The sequence below is a fragment of the Lycorma delicatula genome, chromosome 4, assembly GCF_047948215.1.
Source record: "Lycorma delicatula isolate Av1 chromosome 4, ASM4794821v1, whole genome shotgun sequence".
Classification (NCBI taxonomy): Eukaryota; Metazoa; Arthropoda; class Insecta; order Hemiptera; family Fulgoridae; genus Lycorma; species Lycorma delicatula.
In genome coordinates this window covers 9582791-9609907 of record NC_134458.1, presented here as the reverse complement: position 1 = coordinate 9609907, position 27117 = coordinate 9582791, and the positions used below count along the sequence as shown (strand labels likewise).

General features: G+C 32.4%; 1 protein-coding gene across 1 annotated transcript in view; it reads right to left on the bottom strand.

Moving 5' to 3' along the window:
• The window catches only part of Rbp (RIMS binding protein), a 453814-nt gene that overhangs the window by 106016 nt on the left and 320681 nt on the right, over positions 1-27117 (bottom strand). Inside the window, exons 22-26 of the mRNA XM_075364347.1 lie at positions 23675-23888; positions 22204-22441; positions 19700-19792; positions 17209-17346; positions 3570-3870 (exon numbers count right to left, since the gene is read on the bottom strand). Of these exons, the coding sequence (XP_075220462.1) occupies positions 3570-3870; positions 17209-17346; positions 19700-19792; positions 22204-22441; positions 23675-23888 (984 nt within the window). The remainder of the gene's footprint in view (positions 1-3569; positions 3871-17208; positions 17347-19699; positions 19793-22203; positions 22442-23674; positions 23889-27117) is intronic.

Sequence of the window (27117 nt, the reverse complement as noted above, 5' to 3'; positions counted from 1 at the left end):
AAACTAACTGCCTGTTTATTTCTGGGTAGGAAGAGTAACACAAATAATGGCATGGTACAGTATATAAATTTATGTGTTTAAGAATTTGGCAGGTGATGTAAGATAACTTTAATAAATGCTCATTGTCATAGATTTATGCTGTTCTCTATGTATACCATTCATTAACATTAATCTATTTAGGTATGGTGGCTATATATATATATATGTTTAAATATATATATTTAAACACCAGATACAGTCAGAATAAAAAGGCAAGAACACTTACCTAATTGTAACGGTATTGGAGTTTCATTCCATTTTCAGCAGTCAAAAATATAAATTATACATTAATTAGAATAAAAATAAAATTTTAAATAAATTTCATCAGTATGTATATACTTGTGTCAATAAATTGACACAAATTTTTTATTGCTGAGGATGCAGAGTGTCACTCCAAAAGTGCTACAGTTAGGTAAGTGTTCTTAACTTTTTATTCTGACTATCAGGTGGTTATAAAATTAATTGTTTATTTTATTTGATACAGTGGTAAATATATTGTTTGAAAAAGATTTGTTAGAATGATGTATGAATGTGTAAGTAACTTCTATAATTAAAAAAATAATATCTTACAGAATAAGTTATTTTTTTTTTTTAATTTAAGCATTATTATTGGTTAATTATAAGTTGTAAGATGCTGGCAGTTGATGGTTAATAAAAATGAATCATATCAGATTATTTTTATGATGCTTTTGGCCATTAACCATTATGGACAATAATTAACCAGTAACCAATTAAATAATAATTTGGACCATTAATCGATAATTAATTGTGATATTTTTAAAATGACAAACCGAACTGGATCTACTAAATAAATATGATGAAAAATTCACATCATAATACTTTCAGGCAGTTTATTCGCCAACTTCAGGGACTGGTACTGTTATTTTCAACCTAGCATCAGTTGGGTTAGAACTTTTGAAACAAAGACACTTAACATTTAAAAGTACTCTACAGCTACATATCAGCATTTTCCAGTCATCTCATAAATTCAAATCACAAAACTGTCAACATTGACAACACCCTTAACATTCTCTACCTACACAAAAAGGGCCATACTCAACACACTCAAACATGAAATACTGTATGTAACAAAAACTAACAATGATGTATTAAATCAACACAACCCAAATCCAACACTCAAACACTAAATATGTGTTTTTCGTACTAAAAAGAACCACTTGTAATAACATCAGCTGATACCAGTGGAAGAAAGACAGCAATAATTAATTAGTGAAGATGACTGAAAGAACGACTGTAAATATAATGATGTAAGTTGAAAATGTTGCTTATTAAATTTGGTTCAGACTGTTACTTAAATAAAATTATATTTTTATTTCAACTATTTATAATCTTTTAAAAAATTATATATCAGTCTTTTCTTTATTTTTACCTGAATATTACGGAAGTGATAAGTCTGTCTGTCTACGTGCAATTTTTACATGTAAAACTACACAATGTACTTTACAATTAATAACACAATCAGGCAAAAAATAAAAATATCAAAAAACAATACAAAAAAGGCTGATAGAAAAGTTTTAATTTTGAAAAACTATTCAACTGTTTCATTACACATGACCATCAGTCAAAACATAAGCTTAATATATAAGAACTAAAATAAGTTTCTTTAATAAGTATATCAAAAAAATTAAAAACGATATTTTCACTACAGTAAAGAACAATATACTCAGCACTAATACATTAATTAAAAATTCATTATATTGACATATTTAAACTTGAAAAAGAATGAAACAAAACAATACTATAGTTACTTGTCTACTAGAATAAAATACTGAACATTGTTAAGTATGAAGAAAATCACCTGACAGTCAAAAGGAAAATTGTTCTTTGAAATATAGACAAGAAGTTTAGTTCCAAATAATAAAAATAAAACTAAAGAAACTGTGAAATTTCTTTGAAATATTAGAATAATTTATTAAAAACCCCTTCAAAATGGAAATTATAAAGATACAAATTATTCATCAACAATTAATTTGAGTTTTTTGATTGAGGGATAAAACATCAGTCACTTTTTCACATAAATTGTAATACCAGCGGCAATCTTATAGATCAATTGTTTATTTTAGTTCCACATATATTTTAACTGTTAACAAATTTAATTGTATTAACCTAAACCTAATTAATGCTCTTCAAATTTAGTAATCTTCATATTTCATTATATGAATAATATATAATAAAATTAAAAAAATGTATTGCAATATCATCATTAGATTTAAAATTATGAGGATACCACAAGCTGTTAACAAGGATATTTTCATGAATTCAAAAAAATGCAAACATTTTAAGATCTCATTATCTTTATCAATGAAATGTCTGATCAGAAATGCAATGAATATAATGTAAAAGTTTTTTATTTGAATAAAATAAATTATTAAATGTAATTTCTAAATTAAAACTTCACAATTTTGAAAAATGATGATACAAATCTACATACATTTTTTATATACATGATTAATTAATATGTTGTTCTTACGAAAAAGTGTTACCACACAAAACATTTTAAAAGTAATTGCATTAAAACAAAAATTGTCCCAACCATAGTTAATAATGTATAAAAATGAATTATGATGTTATCATTCAGCATGATCTCAAAGTCCAGTTAGATGTACATCCCAGTGAGACAGAGGGGTTAAAAATATACCTTCACCTTAAAATTTTTGTTCATATACTTGTATTTTTAGGCAGTTAGGCTCTCTCTTCCTTCTTTTCCTTAAATGAAAACAATTTTTCTTAAAACTGTTCCTTCAGCTATCCAGATCAAGTGGTAACAAGAGGGTACCTACTGATTACAACTGTGAAGTAATGCTAAGAAATCTGCTTGCCAATTTTTTTAATTTCAAAACCTTTCTTACCACAGTCTACAAAATTGCATAAGAAAAGTTAAAGAGTAGAAAAACCTAAAAGAATAGTAGATTTTTTAGCATCTCACTTCTGATACTCAATATATTTCTACTCATTTCAACCTGAAAATGTAGAAACTGAATACCGTAAAAGTTATGTGTTCTACATGTAAACATTTTTGAACATTTAGTATTTTCTATCAACCTTTATATCAAGAAAAAATCACTAACAGGACTAGAGATCATATTAAACAAAAAAAAAAATGAACTTCATTTTCAGATTTATGTGTGGAACAATGACAAAAAAATTTATGCTATTAAACTGCACCTAAATTTTTAAATTTTTTTGATAAATATTCTAACCAAGACAAAATATCATGAAGGACTGAAAATTCAAAAAATATTCTTTACTATAAAAATAAACCTGATAAATTTTTTTCAGTGTTCAACTATTCCAAAAATGTACTTCGTTATTAATTACAAAAGTAAAATACTAGGTGAGTTAATCCCTTACGTTTTGATATTAGATACATTCATTCACATAAAAACATAGAAACAAAAATATAGAAAAAAATAACAGAACACAATGTATACACTGCAATTAAAATTCTCTTGTCTTTTATAAGTAAAAATGTTATAGTTATGATAACTTTAATAATACAGTTGTTTTACCTTTTCTCCTATCTCCTCGAGCATCCATTCTTGGCTGCACAGCATCTCGAGGCGGTAAAGGTGGACCTCTAGCACCAGGACCATAACCGCGATCCCCTGGAACACCACGACCTGGTGCTCTTGAAGGAGGTGGTCCTCTTATGGGAGGTCCAGCACCATTATTGTAGTCAGGAGGCGCCTCAGTCAGAAAGTTAGATGGGACAAGGCCTCGGACTCCATCCAGTTCACCCATGTAGAAACCATCATCATCCATCTCACCGTAGACGTAGATGATGTTCCCCGTGTTGAACGATAACTCCACCTGCAGTGTATTCATAACGCACTAGACCTTCATTTTCTTCAAACTGTATGGAAATAAAAATGTGAAAAAAGCGCAATGATTCTGATCAGGCCTGTCTAATTTTTATGGTTGTTGTGACTTTTATCGGTTTTTTTTTTTTCTTTTAAATAATAAAGTAAAGGAAATAAACAAAACATTCTAATAATCACTCTGAAAATGAAAAATAAAAAAATAAATGTGATTTACATATCATTAAAAAACAATATTCAAAACACCGTGTAACTGAAGATGAGAATACATAAAGCACAGTTTGCTTAATTGATTACTTTGCTAATAAGGTTACAATTGAACTATGCATATTCTAATACAAAACCACACCTGTGTGTATTTAAAAAATATAGAAATTTTTAAATGTCAGATAAAGGAATAGTTTCACTTTATGGAATAAATATGTCAGTAAAGTAAAATATTTGGACAACTCCTTCTAAAACAATATATATATATATATATATATATATATATATATTGAGACAGTAAATTGCGTTCCTTACTACAGAATATTTCTGCAATATTTACAACGTCTCTTGAATTAGTAAATGCATGCTAATGACATTTATTATTGGGCAGTTGTATAAAGAAGATATACTAGTACAGTAACTAACCACTAGTGACTAGTTTGTGCTTTAATTTAAATCCGAATCTAATCTTTGAATCCATGATGTAAAATATCCTCTTTTGATGATTATACATCAATAGTATATGGGTTAAAAGCAAAATTATTATCATTGTTGATAAGAATACTTTGTTATTGAAATAAACTATACGGCTTAAATGTACCAAATAAAAAAATAATATTTCTTCACATATTCTAGTAAAATACTTATTTAAATTAAAACACAGAAGTGCATCCATAAATAATATGTGGATTATAATTTAATGCCTATAGTATAATTGTTTTTTTAGTAATAAAAAACACCTATTAGTTAACATAGATATTCTACGAAGTGAAAAAATTTCTTTTTATAAACACTATTCCACTGACAGAAAATGACTTAAACAAAATAATAATAACAAAGAGAAATCTCAAGAACTGTTGAAAAGTAGTAAACATTTAAAACAAATGTGCATTTTGATTGCTAAATAATCAACATTAGAAAGGAATTAGTAATAAACTATATAAATACAAAAAAAACATTAACTAATTAACATATGTCACTAATAATAATTATATATCAATTAAAAGTACAATTAATTCATTTTTAATTGTTAACTTTAATATCTTAATTTTTAAAATTAACAATAGAATTTAATTTTAATAATTGAAATTTAATAGTTAAATTAAAGCAATTTAAATCATTATTTAAATAAGAACAAATATTTAAACAAGCAATTAAAATATTTAAATAAAACAAAATTTCTACCAATCTTCATACAAAATAAAAATTTCGAATTCTAAAAAAATAATACATCTCACTGTGAAAGTCAAAATAGAAAGTAAAAGATAAGCTTACAATAAAGCTCGTAGCAGTTAAAATCATCTCTGGGACTGACCTCCACACTCTGTTTGACTCACCTTATGAAAGAAAGGATAAAAGTTTGTCTCACTAGACAGATAACAAGAAAATTCCAACCATCATAGAAATATGCCGTATCTTAAACAAAATTTAGACATGTGATTTTAATTGAAAAATATCCTTTTGACGGAAAAACTTCCACCAATTTTTTAAAAAAACATTAAATTCTTAAAAGGCTGTTAAAAATGTATTTCCTACTGCAATTTGATTATAGAATTTCTCCATAATTTTTAAAAAAGTAAGTTTTCTATCAATTCTTGTTCATTACAGACTTTTCTTGTTTCTAAATAAATCATTTTATGAAAGCTTCTTTAGGCAATGTTGGGCCATAACCTATTTCTCTGGCCTTTGCTTATAATGTAAATAGATATCTGCTCTTTCAATAGGTTTAGTTTGATCTTCAGTATTTTTAAGGACTGAAGCAAAGTTTATAGATGTAGAATGATAGATGTATCAACAATGATTATTTTTTAATCATATTTAATGTAAGATGGCAGTTTTCAATGCAACATTTATTTAAAGCAAGTAGGGTGCTGCTTGGTCTGGAATCGGTCTTATTATAAAGGAATGGATTTAATCAAAGATCTATTTGAATTCAATGGTTTTAATTGAAAAACAATTCAGAATGAATATTAAAGATAACAAAATTATTAAAAATGCTAAAACCACTTTATTCTGCATATCAGATAAGATGGAACAAACAAAATGAGACAAAAATTGCACATTTCCCTTTGAATAATAAAAGGTAAAAAAATTTCACAAAAAAACATCTTAACGAAACTGTGGCTATGTCTGAAGAATTGTCCTCTGTCCTTGGAAATGGTATACATCAAACTAAACCTTTTAACAGGAAAAGCATTTATTAATTAAACAATTTAGGGAATAAAGGCAAGAGGGTTTTAAGTGGTAAGAACTACATTATAAACTGACCTCCATTTTATTTCAACTTGGATCGTTTACAGTGAGGTTGCGCTTTATTTTTTCCAATTTTAAACCTCAAATGTTTCTGACAACAAACTGTACTGAATTTTATGATAAAATGCTTTTAATAACTTACTTTAAAACTTCTTTTCAGTCATCTTTGAGACCATCTTCAATGAAGGTGCTGCTGTTCTTCTCACACTCATACCGACTGATGTTATTTTTGGTGGTGATGGTTTTTTCTCTTCAGCTCAACAGACGTGCATTTTCATTGATGTTTAAAAATATGTTAAATTTGAACTATTTGAAATGTCTAAAAAAGACTTAAATATGAAATCATTCTGACCAACTTTTCTGAATGAATAATTGGATGGAGATATGGAACAGTGTATTAAAGATTTGTAGTGCTTATAGAATGATTCCAATTGCAGTGTCCCACACAAGAATGTTATTTTATGATGAATATGCAATTTATTACAGTTAAAAACCCAGGAATGTGGTTTGCTGGGTTAAGTAGAATCTTCATTTTGTGCATTAGTCAGAAAGGAATCCATCATGTCATGATATGGGCTAGGATGACCTCGCAATATTTGTTCAGAACATATTTTTTTGAAGAGTATGTGAATGTTATTCTTATTTAGAATTGTTGGAAAGATAGTTAATATCTCAATTTCAAAAAAAGGGTACCACGAAACATGTCTGGATCACCTTGGACATACTTTATATAAACACACAACAATGATATACTAAATGAATAAGTCGAATTCAAATCCAGCATACTTTCCATCGTTGACACCATGGTCAGTACAGCAGCACCAGTCTCCGAAAATGGTGACAATGATGGCTGAAAAGTTTTTAAAATAAATTATTAACAGTGGTTTTTTATAAAATTCAGTTTGATTTGTTATTACAAAAATTTATGTTTTAAAACTGTAATAATCGCCAGCTGACATAAACAAAAACACTTTAATTTGAGTTTTAATTTGATTTTTGTTAGTTACACACTTTTTTCATTTTTTATATTTATTTTTCTGTTATTCTATTTTTGAATTTAAACATATATTTACTTTTCCTAATCCCTTTGTATATACTGATGATGTGATGAAGATTATTTAATTATTAAAATTCACATTTAGTCATAAATATTTAGTTTAAATTGTCTTGATGATCTCTCTTTGCTGTTTTCAATAACCTTTTAGCATTGCTCATTGCTCATTCTTTTTAAAAGACCGAGTTTTTATAATCAAATAATAGTTTTTCTTTTATACCAGCATTTTAGATTGAACTTAAGTACTGATCAAATCATATGAAATAGAAAAACCTTACATCAGAAACAATACAGCTTTATTTTAAATACATCTAATGCAACAGGAGAAAAAATTTCTCAATATTTTATTAAGTATCAATAAAAATGTTACTGAAATTCTAGGATTAAAGGAATGAGTTTTTGCTTGTGTAAGAACAATTTGCTGATGTTCTAAAATTGTAAAAATAAATCAAAAAAGTGAAATATTGATAAAGTTTATACCAATATTATTATTGATTGTTATGATCTCTTTCTCTCTAAATATGATGGGTAAATCAAGTACAGAGTAAAAAAATAGTTATTGCAGATGATTTTCTGTATTACTGAATATGTAATCTTAATAACTGCATAAAATGAACATACATATAAAAATAAAAGTTAATCAAAATTAAATATATCAATCATCACAAAGTGATTTATGGTAAGATTTTCTTCTTATTTATAAACTGATTATACAAGTACGTAATCATTGATTTTGTATAATTCTGTTTTTACTCTGATACAAGTTCTTGTATCTTACTTACCCAAGTATTATATATTGTTTGTTACTTTATACTATCTCTCTCTCCCTCTTTTTCCCTGTTTAGCCTCCGGTAACTACGGTTTAGATAATTCTTCAGAGAATGAACGAGGATGATATATATATGAATGTAAATGAAGTGTAGTCTTGTACATTCTCAGTTCGACCATTCCTGAGATGTGTGATTAATTGAAACCCAACCATCAAAGAACACAGGTATCCACGATCTAGTATTCAAATCCATGTAAAAATAACTGGCTTTACTAGGATTTGAACGCTGTAACTCTCGACTTCCAAATCAGCTTATTTGGGAAGACGCGTTAACCACTAGACCAACCCGGTGGGTTACTTTATACTATCTGGATTAGCCTTTCTTACATGTAAAACTCCTGAGGTCTAAGAGATACCAGTTAGAATTGCTTTTTCTGAGAGTAATTATGATTAGCATACAATTATTCATTATGGTACATAATGAAAGTGACACTTGCTCGACTGAATATCGTTTGCATTTGGTGGGCTTTACATACCTAGGTACAGCAGTATATTTGGCCCAAAGAAGCCATGAGAAATTACTTCAGTCTTCATTTTCCATATTAAACATAATACGGGACCTCTTATTGGTATTTCTGGAAACAGTACATTTAGTTAACTTACCAGGCTATGCTCTTTTCAAAGTGACATTTTTTCATGTAGAACTTGACTAACAAATTATTAAACCATTTATACAAAATTATTGTACTGTTTTGCACAAATAGTAATTAATATTTTATTCAAATGTTTAAAATAATGTATTTTTTTAATAGAATTCTAGAAATCTAGAACTTTTGTTCTACATCTTATATTATGTTTTTCTTTTAAGTTTTAGAGGCACCGACTGCTGTGGTCATTAGCTTCTTCCCAGATAAAAAAAAATCCCTTTTCCTCCCTATAAAAGCACTATCGACATAGTCAGAGACAAGTCTTGTCAAAAATTTCAACTAAATATATATCTGTCAATGGATATTAAAACTCTGAAAACACAACATAACAAGGGTGCAAAGGCCCTTGACATTTATAAACATTCTAACCATTTCTTACAAAATTTAGTCATAACTATCAAAAAACACTTCACTGACATAAAAACTAAAACACACAATGAAAAAACTCGTAAACACAAGACGACAAGGATGTAAAGGGCCCTTACCACATAATAACACACAAATCAGTTCTAATAAAAGGTGTTCAAAAAATTATCAAAGAACACTTCGCCGTACAAAAATTAAAAGATACACTTTTTATTAGAATAATTCTTCAAAAAACAATCTCTTATAAACTCTATTGTCTAGGTTTTCCCTTAGGCTATCATTTTTGCTTTGCTTTTCCATCTTCTTAAAGGCCTCAATGTCAAATTCCAATATATCTGAGGCCTCGGAGATGGAATCATCTGATCCTTCACAGTAAACCACAGAGGATCCCTTGCTGCTGGCATCAGATGATACCAGCTCTGATGGAGCGATCAGTAGTGCATCAGAGTCGAGACTTGATGCACTCCCTGCTAATGCTTGTGGCTGTTAGAACTCCTTGCCCTCTCACTTAAGGGCCTCTGTGATTTTGGGACTCCATTTTTGATTTTACTAAGTCCTCTTTTTCTAATTTTACCTCTATTTTCTCTGTTCCCTGTATGAAGATTTTTATAATTTCAGCTTCAGGCTTCTTCTCTGTTCTGCATTCACTGTCCTTTGCCTTAGCACTGGTCAAAGAACCTTTGACCAGTGCTAAGGCAAGAGGAAGTGCTAAGGCTATGAGGAATGAACCATTCCTCATAGGAGACTCTTTTGTTTGACAGCTGCTGTTTCCTTCTCCCATTTTGGGCTATCTACTCTGGTTGAAAGATTTCCACGTTTGTTGTACATGATACGTTCAAACATACCTATTAACACTGATCCCAGTTCTGCAGTCACATCCTTTGTTTTGAAAGAAGATGTAGGAGTTGATGCAGCCTGTGCGTATAACACAACCTTCAGCAATCTATTTTTGAAAATTTTCTTTGCTTTGAAGTAGCTCATCTTTTGAGTGGTTTTAATCTCTTGGATTACTACCTCTTCTTTATACATTGGACAATTTCTAGAAATTGCTGAATGATTTCCATGACAAGTGATGCAGACAGTTGGATCCCTGCACGGGTCATCAGGATGGAGCGGTCCACCACAAACACAGATCTGTTTCCTAGTGTAATATGCTGCTGTGTATCCAAACTTCTGACATCCAAAGCATCGCAACGAAGTCCGAATTAATGGATGGACGTCTAGTGTGTGAAAGCCAACCTTTAGCTTTACTGAGCACTTTGGCTTGTTAAATGTCAATACGTGTAACGCGGAGGGTACAACATCTCCATTGCGTCGGGTGTTCAAACATGGACAAGCTATTCTTGTTCATTCAGTTTCTTGATGATTTCCTCTTCGGTGCAGTTCAGTAAGTCTCTGCACACAACTACACCCTGCAGTGTAGTCCCGTGTGGTGAAACTTCAATATCTAATAGTCCAGTCTTCTTCTCCATCAGCGGCCACAGTGATTGTAAATCATGACAGTTTTAATGAACAATCCTACTGCAGTCTTCCTTACATCCTTTAACTGTCCTCCAGCAGCTTCCGTGATGCCACGGGCTAACACAAAAGTACTTATTTTGCTAAAATCTCCTTCACTTCTTTTGATAACAAAATATTTTAATATCACTTCTTCGCCTTTTGGTCAAAACTTGATTCAATCCTCTTCTCAATGTTCAAAAATTCTACACTCTTCTCCTCTTCGCCTTTGAAGACAGTGGCTCTCCAGGACAAGGGTTTTTGCATGGACCCTATGTTACGGAAGGTGTGGAAGTAGACGTATCCATAGCCTGTAGTGTCATCAGTCAATTTGTCATATGATGCAAAGGAGAGACAGTTGGGTTTGCCCGGGATCATTCTGCTGCCTAGGTTCCCCAGTCAGCCACCTCCCTCAAATTTAATGTTGGCCGGGGAGTCAGGTACGCTTTACCCTGTCAAGGGCCGAAGAGGTTGACTGACACTGGACGGTGCAAGACTTCAGCAGAGCTAAGCTCACAGCAACCCACCCAAAACCCGGCTCCACAACCGGGAAAAGGGTTTACTCCACATCCGCACTCCAACCAGCGTTGGCAAAACAGATCATGGTCATGCCTCCCAACCCAATATGCAAAACCAAGAAGCACAACCGCAGCCAGCTCGGGACTGCCAATCCGAACTCCACAACGGAGCTCCTGAGCAAGAGCATTGCCTCATTGGCCGATATAAGTGAAAGTACCGAAGTTCAATATCGTTGCTCGCCCCAGACATGTGCGTATATGTTATTGCTCAGACGTGGGGTTGGATTTGTCTGGGACATTATGATTATGATTATTTTTTCTTCAAGTTTTAGGAGCATCGACTACTGTGGTCATTAGCCCCTTCCACATCAAAATAAAGAAAAATTTCATTCCATCCCTTATAAAATCACTAGCTACATAATCTAAAAACTAGTTGCATCATGAAAGCTCATCCAAAAAAGACTTGTCGAGGGGATATTAAAACTAAAGAAACACAACATGACAAGGGTGTAAAGGGCCCGATTGTGTGGTCAACAGCGTATCTGAGTCAAGACTTGAAACATTCCCCGCTAAAGTTTTGTTGGATATGTGAAGTACCCACCTTCTCATTTAAAGGCCTTTAAGGAATCCATCATTGGACTTTCAAAGTCCTCTTTTCTAGTAACTTTATTTCAGTCATCTCAATTCCCTTTGTGAGGATTTTATATGCTTCAACGTTCACCAGATGTACATTTTTTTAGGTTTCTTCGGCAATTTAGCTTCTGTATCCTTGACCTTCATGTTAAAACTGGTCGAAGGCCCAATCCTTTGTGGAGAAGAAATTTTCGTTTCAGTAACATTTGCTACCTTCTGCAGCAGTTTACCACTGGTTTCTTTAACTGATGTTTTTAATTTCTCGTTAATGATGCGTTCAATCATCTTGACTAATGCTGTTGCCAGTTCAGATAACACATCTTCTGTTTTTAAGGGGCTGCAGGAGCTGCTGGGGTTGCAGCAACCTGAGCATAGGATGTAGTCTTCAGTGATCTACTAGTCACAATTTTCTTCACAACATAGTAGCTGACCTTCTGCACAGCCTTCCCTTCCTGGACGCGATCTTGCTGAATGGTGTCCATGGCAATTTGACAAACACACACAGGTGGGTCCCTGCACTTAGGGTGCAAAGGCTTACTACACACACAGATGTGTTTTCTTGTACATCACGCTGCTATGCATCCTAATTTCTGGCACCCAAAACACCACAACAGAGTTGGGATGAATGGACGAACATCCAATCGATGAAAACCAGTTACCTTCTCCGGACACTTAGGTCAATTGAACGTCAGAACATGCGACACAGAGGGTACTACTTCTCCATTAAATTGTGTGTTTCTGCGTGTTTGTGTGTTGCATCACTTCAACATGCAATGACTCCTTGTGGATGAAGCTCTTCAACAATTTCCTCTTCTGTGTAATTTAGCAGATCCCTGCACATAACAACACCCTTGGAAGTATTTAAACTACTATGTAGAACAATTTCAATGTCAATGAGTCCCATCTTCTTAGCCTTGAGTAACAACTGTAGGTCATTGACGGTCTCAACAAATAATCCTGTCACAGTCTTTCTTGTTTCTTTAACAGGTTCTCCAGCTGCTTCCGTGATGCCTCAAGCTATCATGAAAGGGCTAATCTTCAAAAAGTTGCCTTTTTTTTCTTGATTACAGATATTTAGTAATTGGTCCGCCACTCTTCGGTCAAAAATTGGTTCGATCCTTCTATTCCAAAACTGTACATGCTTCTTTGTCACCAAACTCAACACTTTTCCTTCTCTTTGCTTCCGAAGAAGGAGGTACCTCTGCGATGGAAGTTATAAAAGTTGAATGATTTTAATCAGTAGTTTTGCCAGTCAGTATGTCACAAAGTGCGAGCAGAGAGATGGTTAGGTATGCCCTAGATCATTCATCCTGCCTGGGTTCCCCCAGTCTGCTGCCTCCCTCAAATTTAACTTGAGCCGGGGAGTCAGGTACTGCCTTACCCATGATACCAACATTCCAGGGCTTGCACGTAGCAGTAAGGACTCTGATACCCTTACCCATAGAACAATCTCTGCCAAGGGCCAAAGTAACTGACTTACACTAAACAGCGCAAGACTTTGGCAGACCAAGCTCACAGCAGCCCACCCTCAATCCAGATCCACAACCGAGAAGAAGGATGATCACTCCCCTTCTGTAATCCGCTCAGCGTCGGCAAAAACACACCACGGTCATGCCTCTTGTCACCACTGTAAACAGCGAAACTGAGAAGCACAACTGCAACCAGTTCAGACAGCTTAAGACCACCAATGCCGTACTCCACAGGGAGCTCCAGAGCAGAACCATTACCCCATTGGCCAACGTAAGCGAAAGCACTGACATACCATGTCGTTGCCCGCCCCAGACGTGTGCGTAAATGTCACTGCACAGCATGGACGTGGGTTGGGATTGTCTGGGGCATTATTATTATTATTAATAATAATAGTCTGCATGGACACAAACCCTTGGGAGCTGGGTAACAAGATAGTAACTTGGTGACTGAGGGTCTCGCAGTCATCAGTTCTATTGGATGAGGCTAAAGCGGGGCATATCGTTAAGGCCCCGGTTTAGTCTCTTTTGATTCTTGCCGAGCGGTGACTTGGGCGACTGCCCACCTTCTCAAAGGAGGAGCTGGAAGGAGTCCTGCAGTCACTGAAGGTCGGAAAGCCGCTGGTCCCGACGGCATACCAGGCGAGGTTCTCAAACTGGTGGAGCGCTGTAGGGTCTGTCTGCTTCTAGAGATGTACAATGCATGTTTGAAGGCAGGGGGGCCTTCAGCGCCAAATGGAAGACCACACTTCTTATGCTGATACTCAAGGGTAAAGAAGACCCGCAGTCGCCGTTCTTCTACCACCCATTGTATATGCTTGACATAGCTGGGAAGGTATTGAACATACCTCCCCAGCTCCCCTATGCTTACCTCATAACATTTTTATCGCCGTGTGGTCCTTCTTGTTACATTGGACGTGAAAAACGCGTTCAACTCTGCACTATGGAGCAATATGCTTCGGGCCCTAGAGCATTCGTTCCTCGTGCCTTGATAACTTTTCAGAATTGTGCACGCATACCTGAGGAACCAGGAACTGTGATCACGTCGGGTGTGGCACAGGGATCGATTCTCGGCCCCGATCTTTGAAATGTCGTTTACGACGGTTTTCTGAGGCTGGAGATGCCTGAAAAGTCAGCCTTGATTCGGTACGCTAACAACGTTACGCTACTTGTTACAGATTGCGACATGGAGCACGACCAACAAGCCGAGCTGTGCACAGTCAGCGCCTGGCTGGAGGACCATAGATTGTCACTAACATTAAGCAAAACGGAGATCATGGTTCTAACGAAGAAGTGTATTGACATCCTTCTCTTCCTCCTGCGGGTTGGGGATGAGTTTGTCGAGAACAAGCCGCCCGCAAAGTATCTCGATATGATGACAGATCGGAAACTCAGCTTTGCTGAGCAGTTTCGGAAAGCTAGCTGACAAAGCCGCGAGAGCCATAACCGCTCTCAGTCGGCCCATGGCGAATTTCGGTGGACCGAAGGCCAGCAGACGGCGACTGCTGACGTCCACGGTCCATTCCGTTCTGTTATACGAGGCCGAAGTGTGGGCCCAGGCGTTAAGATTCGAGAGAAACCGGAAGCGGTTCGCCCAGTGCAACGCACCGTGGCCTTATGAGTCGCTTACGCGTATCGGATCGTTTCCGACCTGCCGTTTTGGTGGTCGCCGGCGTTATACCCATTGCTCTTTTGACAAAGGAGCGCCAGGCGTTCTACAGAAGGCGACGGGCGTGCTAAGACCGGGAGACCATCGCCGAGGAGGAACGGACTCGCATGTTCCTCGCCTGGCAAGAGCCCTGGGACCATAAGACCAGAGGACGATGGACCGCAAGGCTTATCCCTCTTGTCAGATTGTGAACAGAGCGGTGGTATGGAGAAGTGGAGTACTACATGACCCAGTTTTTAAATGGTCACGGGTACTTCTGCACTTATCTCCATGCCATACGGAAAGCACCGTCACCGATTGCCTTCATTGCCCCGATGTACGGGATGACGCCGATCATAACTTTTTCAAATGTGCTTGGTGGGTGGCAAATCGGGGGATACTAGCGGCGGATCTCGGAGTAATGAGCCCCCCATAACGTGGTTGCGATAATGTTCCATGTCCTGAGTAGCTGGGAGACTGTGGCCCGACTCTTCGGGATCATTCTCAGGACCAAGAACGGCGACCTGGATAGTCCTGAACGAGGTGAAAATTAGGTAGCAGCCTTCTCAGGCTAGGATAGGAGGACTCAGCTAGAAGTAATGTGTAAAACAGTCCCGGGTTGAATCCTGGTAGAAAGGGGGATGATTTTAGTTGGTAGTCTGCTGACAGCGGTTGGATAAGACCACCAGTGGGAGCCCGACACTCCGTGTGTAAATGCATTTCCACCTTCTGCCCAAAAAAAGCAAATTATTATTATTACAAGTATATGACATGTTAAGAGAACCCTACATAATTTATACATTCCACATTCTTTAACCCATTGCAAGTGAAAATTGGAGACAATAATAAACACTAAGCGTCACAGAATTAATGATCTCTTTGAATACTCTTGTATTCTTAAGAATTTTATGAACTATTCCATAATTTTACTTTATAATTGAAAGGCACTCTTTCATTTAATAGTATCCATTACTTTCAACACAAGCCAAAAGAGATGGTTTTGTTTTTCATTCATGTATCAATTCCTTTGGTCTAATAAATGCCTTGGATTGAAAAAAATATTACTTATATAATTGAAAAAAAACCCTTACATCATTTCTTGATATATGTTTCTATCCTTTTGTTAAACATAATTTTATCAGTCAGCTATGCATGAACTTAGAAACTTTTCTGTAATATGAAATTATAAATGGAAAGAACTGATTTTTTGATAAAAACCTTCTATTTCAAATGCAATATTTGTCCCAAGATCTCTTTAAATATTTGTATAAAAATTATTTGTTTTGTTATTTTTAGCATTTTAATACTTGGAAAAAAAGAGAAATAAATGTTGTATTAGACTAAAAAACAATCTTCAAGGAAGCAGGTAAAAAGTTAATATCTTACATATTTTATATAGTAAAGAGAAATTTTAATAAAATGTATAAATTAAAAAGCATTAAATTTCTATTTAAAAAAGAAATTATTTGTAACAAATTGCTTACATAGAAAAGATAATTAGGGAATTCTGAAAACAAAATTATCTACTCCAGAACTAATGACATCAAAATAAAGAGCATAGTCAACCAAATGACTGAAAATATTACAAGGGTTCATTAGATTTCTAAACTGTACCGCAAAAAAATTTTGCTATTGATTTTCAGTTAGTGGATTGTTAGTGCATAGAAACGGCTAATTAAAATTTAAAAGGTTATATTTAAAAAGATTCAAAACAATAAAAAAAAGTACTAAAAAAGTTTACATGAACTCAAAATACCCTTACTAACTAAGCATAAGGAAAACTGAAACCAATTGCTCTCATAACTATAATTGAAAAAAGTCACACCAAAAAGCTGATACAAATATCATGAATGAAACTAAAACAAAGAAGACATTACCTCAGTAAAATACATACATACATGCACGCACACACAAATAAATACATATATATATATATATATATATATATAGAGCACCGTCAATTAATGTTAATTATTTACTGCAAGCTGCATGAATGATAAGATATAAAAAAATCCAACAATTTTATACTCACTACTAAAAGATATATAAAACTTTAAATTTTTGAAAGGCAAGGATAAAATATTAAAACTGGGAAAATCAGTGTTAACTATATTAGTGATAAATACTACATAAAATGTTGTAAGTAAACTTGTCTAAAACGTATGAAATGAAATTACCTAATGAACAGAAAAACCATCAGAGCACCACTCACCTCCGCATCCACATTTGGAGACAATTCTTGTGGATCATAGTCATACATAGCAATCATCTTCTTAACAGGCATATTCGCATAGATATCCCCCCAACGATCACGACTACGTCCTACTGGGCCACCTCCCTCAACGCCTTGCTGCAATGGCATAACAAAAAAAAACATAAAAGATAAATAAAGAGTAAATTAATTTATCATTATATTTCGTCCATTTCCACCACAAACATCCTTAATCTGACGAATGGAAATTTTTACCCTCATTCACATAATTTTTTTTTTTAAATCCAACAAAATATGCAGAATTATGATTCTAAAAAACTTCTACAAAGTTACAAGCATGGCTGCTTTATCACAATATATGCATGTCACTATAACTTTTGTTGCCTGTAACTCCACCGCAAGGAACCATGACAAGATCTTCTGGAAGCCAATTCCACAGATTCGTTATATTCAATAATTTCATTTTAATTGTTGTTATTTACATCATTTTTTTAACAAAATGATTAATCCCCGAGTGGTAGTCATTAAAACAAATATGGTCAAAGTGGTTTTTATGAATTTATTCTTTTTGAAATCAAAGCATTTTATCTAAGAATAAAACACAAGCTTATACCTCTAAAGTAATAATTTTCTACACATCAATTAATCATAAGATTATAGTTTAGAAAATTAGTATTATACTACCAATACTGTTAGTCACAAGATTAATAATCTATCTAAAATCGTCAAATAATAGAAAAAAATTTTTCATCATCGAGAGTACCTTTTTATTACAAATAATTTACCTTCAGTGAAGAAAAACATTACTATCTTGTTTATGAATTACAAGTGAAATTGTCCCCTTCGAGCTTTAAAAAATTCCGTAAAATATTTTAATTTTTCTTTATCAGTCTCATCATCCTTGCAGTGTTGGGCTGTTAGTGAAACTTTTGTACTCATTTCAGCCTAAACCAGCATTTTTCATCATGTTCTAATGTTCCCTTTTGTTCTTGGTCTTCCAATAGTTTTTACCACTTCTGGCCTTATTTTAAAGATATTTCTCTACTTATTTTAAGAATTTCTTCTTAGGCTCTCTCCTTAAGTTCTGCCGTTAAATTATTGCCAGTTATTGCAGTTTCTCTCTGATATTAATATAATTTACTCTATTTCTTCTTATTTTTATCTAAAATACTTTATATTTATGGCTCCCATTCTGCTTTCAAATTACCTCAAATAGCCCAAGATTCTAATATATTCAATGTTTTACAAGATTTTATATAATGTTTATTTTTTATTCCGATTATTTTCATTCATTTATTAAAACATTATTTAGTTGTAAAAGATCTGATAAGGTTTTTAACCGTATTATTTGTTTTTCATCAGTCATACCACGTTTAATAATAACTGTTCCTGATTCTATGAGGATTGTTCAAAGTGTATTTGAGCTGAAAATATAAACAAAAATTTCACATATTAATTTTTAACTTTTAATCTTCAAGTTATGACTTTACAACTCAACATACTTGTCCCAGAGCTTTTATAAAAAAATGTTTTTGTAAAATGCATTTTTGCAAGTCTTGTTTCAGAATGGCATTCATATTTGTCATGATGATCTTTATAATGATCTCATATCACAACCCTTTAAGTGATATTTGACAGCTTTGGAAATTATCAGAAATTACAAAATCTGGAGATACTTTACTAAACACGAGAAATTGAATTTTTAGTTAAAAATTTCTAGACTAGGTATAAGAAATAGACTGAGACATAAAAAACTTCATAGATTTGTAATTAACTATTTCAGAATTTTCAATAATTGAAATCACTTGCAGAGAAATTAAAATTATTTCTCTGCTAAACTAAATTGTTTAAAATTTTGTTTATTTATAATTTAGTTATTAGAGGTAAATAAATCATACTAAACAAAAAAACTATTAGAAGGTGCTAGTACAACATCGCAAATGGGGAAAGAGTAGTGAGGTCATAATTCTTATCTCACTTATAAATAAAGAATAGGGAAAGAAGAGAGTGCAAGATGGAAACTATCAATCTATAGAGAGACTTCCACTGATTGCTGTAACTTTTTTTTTGTTATCACAATCTTAGCCATGCTCACATAAATTTTAACAAGAAAGATGAGATGGATAGAATAGTATGAAAATGTCAGACATTTAATGGGAATCAAACCTGAGTCCAGCTGATGATCCAGAAACCAGCATTTTCATCAAGTGTATCAACTTTCCTAGGACCACAGGTGTAATTTACTACTAACATCAATAATTTTTTTAAAATGCTATTAATTTAGTTATTTATAGTAAGAATGTTAAGTTACTTGGCATCGTTATATACTATGACATTTATCCAAAAAGTTTTAACCTATCCAGCAGATGTAATTAACTATGCTTACAGCAATAGAAAATAATCTGACTTAAAAGCCAGTGATGAACAGAAATATAAGCCTTATTTCATACACCAACATTTCCCTGTATATTAAAAAAAATTCCTAACTGACCTGTACTTCAACGACCATGTTATGTGGAACAAATCCTCTTCGGCCTCTACACTCACCCCAGTAGAATCCATCTGCATCCTTTTCACCAAACACCTTTTTAAAAAAAAAACAAATAGCACCATATATATATATATATATATATATATATATATATATGAGACATATTCATAAACTAAGGGCCATCAGCTTATATTTAAATATGAGCAGATCTGAACACAGTTTCACGCATGCAGGGCCATGTATCGGCTATTTACGAAGCCAGTGCACTTGTTGTTTTGATCAAGTAGTCGTTTGCCTGCTGGTGAATGCAAATCGCAATGTCCGTGACAGTCATTTCTCCCACCAGTTGTTAAGTGTGTGCTGTGATTCGATTTCTTTGTGCAAAAGGATCTTTAGCTACTGAAATTCATTGGGAGTTGTGCCTAGTGTATGGACCTACAGTAATGAGTGAAGGAAAGGCTAGACAATGGTGATGAGACTTTAAAAATGGCTACAAATGTGCATAACAAAGAGCAGAGTGGCAGGCCCAGTATTCAGACCGACAAAATTGTTGAACAAGTGAACCAAAAACTGTGATGTGGTTGGCGATTGACGATTAGTGCTCTGGCTGATGAATTTCCACATGCTGGATGCACCTCTACCTACATGATTGTCACAGAAAAGCATGGATATCACAAATTGTATGTAAGGTGGGTACCAAAAATGCTCACTGACCAACACAGAGAACAAAGAATGTGCAATGGATGAGTGTTTTTGGACCGCTATCGACAAGATAGAGATGATATGTTTTCCCACATTGTTACGGGCAACAATATGTGTCGCCTACACCAACGTAGAATCGAAACAACAGTCAACGTAGTGGTGCCATTCAAGTTCCCCAAAACCGAAAAAGTTTAAGCAATCTTCGTACTGAAGTCAAAAAAGTTGACTACCGTTTTTTTGGATGAAAGGGTGTCATTTTGGTTGACATCATGGAACATGGATCAACAATTACAGCTGACATGTGCTGCCAAATGCTCACCAAACTGAGACATGAGATCCAAAATCAACGACACAGAAAACCAGCGTAATCCTCCTTCATGACAATGCACAACCTCACACTGTTGCCTTAACCATGAAGATTCACGATTTTTGTTGGGAATTTTTTACCACCCTCATTTAGTTCTGACCCTGCACCTAACGATTACTTCCTCTTCTTGCATTTGAAAAAGTGGCTTGGTGGACAACAGTTTGAAAACGGCAAGGAACTGAAGACTGTCATCAACTGGTTCAATTCCCAGGCGGCAAACTTCTACTCTTCTAGTAGAAGTGTACTTCAAACTTCTAGAGAAGTTAAAGAAACTGGTGCAGCGTTATGAAAACTGCTTAGAACTGAATGGCAATTATGTGGAAAAGTAAAGTAGATATGTAGTAAAATAAAACTATAAACCTTTTCTCATGAGTTAATTTGTTTCTAATGACCAAATGGTCCTTAGTTTATGAATGTGCCTTGTGTGTGTGTATATATATATATATATATTATTATGAATGTTTCAATAACTACAATTCAAAACTTACTTGTTTAACAACACATCAACTGTTGTTATCAACATTCAATGCATGGCATTTATAACATCATATGTAGATTTTTAATCTTCTTATAATATTTATACTGTTCATTTTAACATAGCAGGAAAGTGACATAACTATCACAAAAAAATTTGGTGTTTACTTTCACTAATGCAAAGAATATAAAAAACAAATTACTCTGATTTTACAAAAAAACATAATTTCCAGTTTTTCATGGATTCTTCTTTCTTTAAGTTGTTAGCAGTTTGATGTGCTGACAATGGTTATTTACATTTTGGCATTACTTTTTTTTTGTTTAGGAATTTTTTCTGTATACTTTATGTAGTATATTGTTTCTAAACACAGGTGGGTTGACATTAACCTATGTCAGATGTTTTATTGTCATATGTTTCTTATAGTAGTAATTTTTGGATAAAGGTGTGTACATTAGCCATATAGCATGTCTAAGAAAGCTGCATGTTTATGTTGTGTAGGGGGTGATCAGATATGCTCTAAATAAGACAAGAAATTATGAATATATGAATTATCATTAGCTTTTATAACATTTTATAATCTTGAATTTTTTAATATTCTGATTACTTTCAACATTGAGTACTGATTTATTGACTGTAGGGTGTCAGAGATTAAAGCTAAACCTACAACTAGATACCTGAGCTACCTTCATTGATAAGGAAATGAATTCGATAAAGTAAAACTATTTAACAATTTAAAACAAGCTTAAACCATTTTTTTATGTAATTCCAGGTAGTAATTGTTCAGCGACACTATATTTCATATGCATTTGTCATTGAAGTAATTTACTTTGAAGTATTCTTGAAAAAATCTAGAATAAGAGTAAGAAGTAATGTATTATAAATGGAAATAGAAATTATATATTTACTCCAAAAAATATTGGGCAAATACATAAAAAAAAATCATATAAAGTTTCAAAATACCTTAATTGTGTCTCCTTCAGAGAAAGGTAATTCTTCATCACAGGCGTCAGGGTTTGGTGACATTGTCGTAGGATCATAGTCAAACAATGCAACAAACCACCTCGGCCTTTTTTCTCTCATTACACCGCCTTGGGGCTGAGGAAGTGATGACGTTCCTCCACGTAGACCTCTACTGTATCCTCCTTTATCCATATGTCGTCCTCGAATATCTCCACGATCTGACATTGAATATTGGTCCCTGAAAATATTTTTTTAGAAAAACCATGTCATAAATGTATTTCAAAAAAGAATATTGTTTATAGTTTGTGACTAAAATAGATTCTAAACAATGTGTACAATGAAATTCATCACCTTTCCAACCAATGATAATGAGCACTAAGCAGAAGTGAACACCGAATATCAAGTTATATCTTGAGGATAAATATTTGACTGTTCTCTAACAAAAATAATTCACTTTTTATATAAGAATCAAACCAAAACAATCAAGTAAAGTAATAAATAATGAGATAAATAGGTAATTTGTCAGAATTTTATCAAGTAAAAGAAATATTTTTATAAATTTCTTCAACATTATCAGCTTCTTTACTCTTGAGTTACTTATTGTTTTAAAATTTTACTGTTTCATTCAACCTCAGATTAAAACCCTCAAATTTTATCATTGCAGAAAAAAACTACGCAATATGGAAAAACTTGAAAGTAACTAGAAAAATAAGCATAAGGCTCTATGATTTAAATGGCTCTAAGACAGAGTGTATATGTATATGCACATACACACATACACAATATATATATATATATATATATTGAAATATAGTGCATGTGCATATACATATACACTCTGTGTGTCTGTCTCTCTCTCTCTCTCTCTATTTCAGTGTTTGTGTGGGTGGTGATGGTGTGTGTGTGTGTGTGTATGTATGTGAAACAGAACAGTATAGTTATTGATTTTTGTTGTGTGCCTGATGTTTCATATAATGTTGGTTTTAGTCACTATTTTCTGACTCCTAACTGGTCATAACTTTCAGGTAAATATTTGCTAATTTGGGATTCTAGGATTCTCACTTCACTTAAGTACTTACAAGGTCTGACTATAAAGTTTCAGGACTGTACCTAAAGAATATATTTCATCTGTTTTGAAGTTACTGGCTGTCCAACACTTGGTTGAGTCCTTTGAACCTCTTTTCAGTTCAGACATATTCTGTTACACCAATAAAATAATAACTAAATATAATAGACAATCATTCCTCTAAACTTTGTTAAGGATAATGAATAATTTTTTTTCCCAAGATGTGGAAAATATATATGACACCAAGAAATAAGAGGACTTCTGTTTATTATCAATTTTATTATAACAAAAAGACAAATTCATGTAGGATTACTGTAAGTCAAGTCCTCAAAGTCAAAAGTTCAAAGTAGTTAATCAGTATTAAAGTATAAATTAAAGATATTGTCTCATCAAAGTCATTATTACCGTTCATCTCTTCTCTGCACAGAACGTGAGTGTGATGAATGATGCGATGGGGGTGGGTGATGCCGAGGACTATGATGCCTTGAAGTACGATGCTGAGGTAAACTTGTTTCATAAGATGAACCATGATGACTTCGCATTCCTCTATGTGCATCCCCTCTTTCAACATAATCCTCTTCACTGAAATTTCCTTCACTTCCAGTATCTTTTGTTATCTCTGTAAAATTTAACATTAAAAGTCATTTTTGTTAATAACATACTTAATAAGTTTAACATTAATGTTTTTGTAGCTAATCAACTTATTTACTAAAAAATATATCTTTAAAGATTTAGTTTTAATATGATCTATAATTGCACAAACAACATTTTTAAAAATACAGTTAATAAAAAAAAAGTTACTTCACTTAATTAACTAGTAAAATGTATACTTTTACAATTTTTTAACTGTCTGTTGCTTTCTTAACTATAATAAACACAAACAAGCACAAAGAAAATCATATAAAAAAAATGCATGCAAAAGTACAGTAATACTGCAGATATAAATACTGGTATCCTTTATGCTTAAATAAATGAAATGATCTTACATGAATGAAATGATTTAACAGAAAACAAATTTTCTCTTTTAATTTATTCTAAAATCTCTATAAATAGCATTATCATTGCAAATAATTAAGTATTTGGTTAGTAATTTCAGATATGAAAATGTCCCATTAAAATTTCTAATTCAATAATATTGTGTTGTATATATAAACGGTGTGTTTGAGATGTTATGTTAATAATTACATAATTATAAATTTATGTAATTGGTGAAAATCTGGAACAATATTGTGCTAAAGCAATATGTTCATATTTTTCAGTTTAAATGATGTATTTAGTTCTACTAGTGCATATTACACTAAAAAGTTACCTATTTTTAAGTGTATGTGTTTTTTTTTTGTTTAATAGGTGAATTTATTTAATTTTGGTAATTAACAACAATATGCAGACCTTATTACTGCATAACTACTGCCAGATAATAAAATTATTTGGCTTTCTTCTGTAACAATGGTAAAAACAATCATTAGTCACAAAAGAATGTATATTGTCTTTTTTAAAATACTTTTTGAATATTGTTAAAAAATAAAATCACTGATAAATACAATTACAAAAAATATCTGAGAGTCATTTCATGACATTTTAGTGATCTCTGGTATAAATTTTATGTCAGTACAACTATTCAAAGGTGAATTTAGCATTGCATGGACCATCATTTTACATTTATAAACAAGCAAACAATAAATGAAGGTATAACTTTCAGTTAAAATGAGTACTACTTTTAAATGATCATTAATTGATAAGATGCATACTTTTATTAATTTAATATGTCCTGCATAGCTGGATACACATTACTGTTCTTTCTGACCATCTTTATTTTTCAGTGAAAAATAATTTTTCCACTATCTTTAGTGAAAACTTTCACCTAAAGATACTAGTTATTAGAGAATTCATGTTGATACAAATAAAAAAAAACTACTAATAAATACCAATAAAAAATAACTATGTGTCAGATTGTTGTTATTAAGATAATAATTATTATTGTATTTTCTGCTCAGATCATTATAATTTCTATGTTGAGTACTATTTACTGTTCTTAGCTTCATATGGAGCTAAGAAACAATATAGAAATGTATCAGATATTTAAGGGCATAATGCATTTCAGTAAGTTATGAAAAACTTACTTTCAAAGCAGATATAGCTTATATCTGCCAAAGGGCTAATTTACATACAAAAAATGATTTCAAAACTTAAATTTTGCTTCTTTTTTAATTTTTATATTTTTTTTTAGTTGACACATCAATTAAAAATAATGTGTCAATAATTTTGGTATTTTATAACGCGTATTATTCACACAATGAAAAAAATATTTATTATTTTTTTTGAAAGTAGTATTTCTTTTTATATTTTTTACTGTTTTATTATTTTTTAATACAATATTGCAATATTAAAAAGATAAAAACTGTGGATTTAATATTAAATAAATGTGTTATCAATACTATTTTTAAGTAACCAGTAAACCTAAGGTGAGTACTTGCACATTGTCACTTCATGAACAAGGAATCCAGTGACCTATACATCCTAGCTGTATATTGCTGCACCAGATGTCTTAAAGACTTCTGTATTATTATACATTCACTATAAGTTTTATATACTTCACAATAAAGATACCTCTCTTTCTCGTCACAATTTTTTTCACTTTGTTTTTAACCAGAGAGATTACAGCATGGGTTTAAAATATAATGATAAATTTACTTTTCCTCTGAAATAACAGCATCAGAATCTTTAATAATCTTCATATCAATCCTCTAGTTTTAATCAGAAATTTGTTCACTGCACTCAAAAATGTATAAATAAAAATATTTTGCTCATTCATTATTTGATTAGTACATTCAAATCATACAAAATAAAAGAAAGCAAAATATAAATAAATAAAAAATAATTGGTTTTCTGATATCTGTGAGTGGTTGTAGGAGGTGCAATGAAAGCAAGGAAAAATTATAATTTAATTAATGTTTACTATATTTGTGATACCAACAAAAAAAACTTCAATTCTCTAGAGTAAAAAGACCACTACAGGTTTTTTTTAAAAATCAGCTTAGATAATTATGTAATGATATCTTTAATGTTAAATGAGCTTTTCATGAAAGTAAGCAGAGTTTTTGTCATCAGTCATTTGGCTGATTTGCTGTGGTTCATTTCTTTTCTGTGTTTCAATTCTGCACTTTCATTTTACTTTATTTACATTCTACACTTTCATTATAATTACAGTTAATCAACCTCAGTTGTTTTTGTTTTTCCTATAAATATTTTCTACTCATTTACACTAACTTTACTTTCTACATAATTTAGCTTCAGGTTCGCACAGCAGACATGTTTTTTATCATTCATTTGTATATCATTTATTTCTTCTTTTAGTAGATTTGTCATTGTCTATAATATTTTAAATTCATCTAGCATCCTTTTAAGAATAGATCAATCAGTAAAAACTTGGAATTTTACCATACTTCTTATCCCATTTTCACAGAACTCGACTTGTCACAATATTAACAGGAGTCTGGTATGTTGTTTTTTAATATGTTGCAACAGCAAGAAAAATGATACCATATATCACAATAACAATAAATTATGCCATTTCTAGCATTTCTCATGCATTTTCCATAAGAAATATTACTAACAAACACATTATTTTTTTGGAGCACTACTACACTATCTCCTCACCCAACATGTCAATCTACTCTCTATGATAATGTAAATTACATAATTTCTTTCTTAGACAAATGAAAAAAATAAAAATATTCTTGTTTTCATCAACATAAACAGTTTTAATCATAATTCTGTATTTATTTTTCCCACATTCACTTTTGAATCATTAAAACACGTTTATTTTGGTTTTAACATTGACCTTCAGC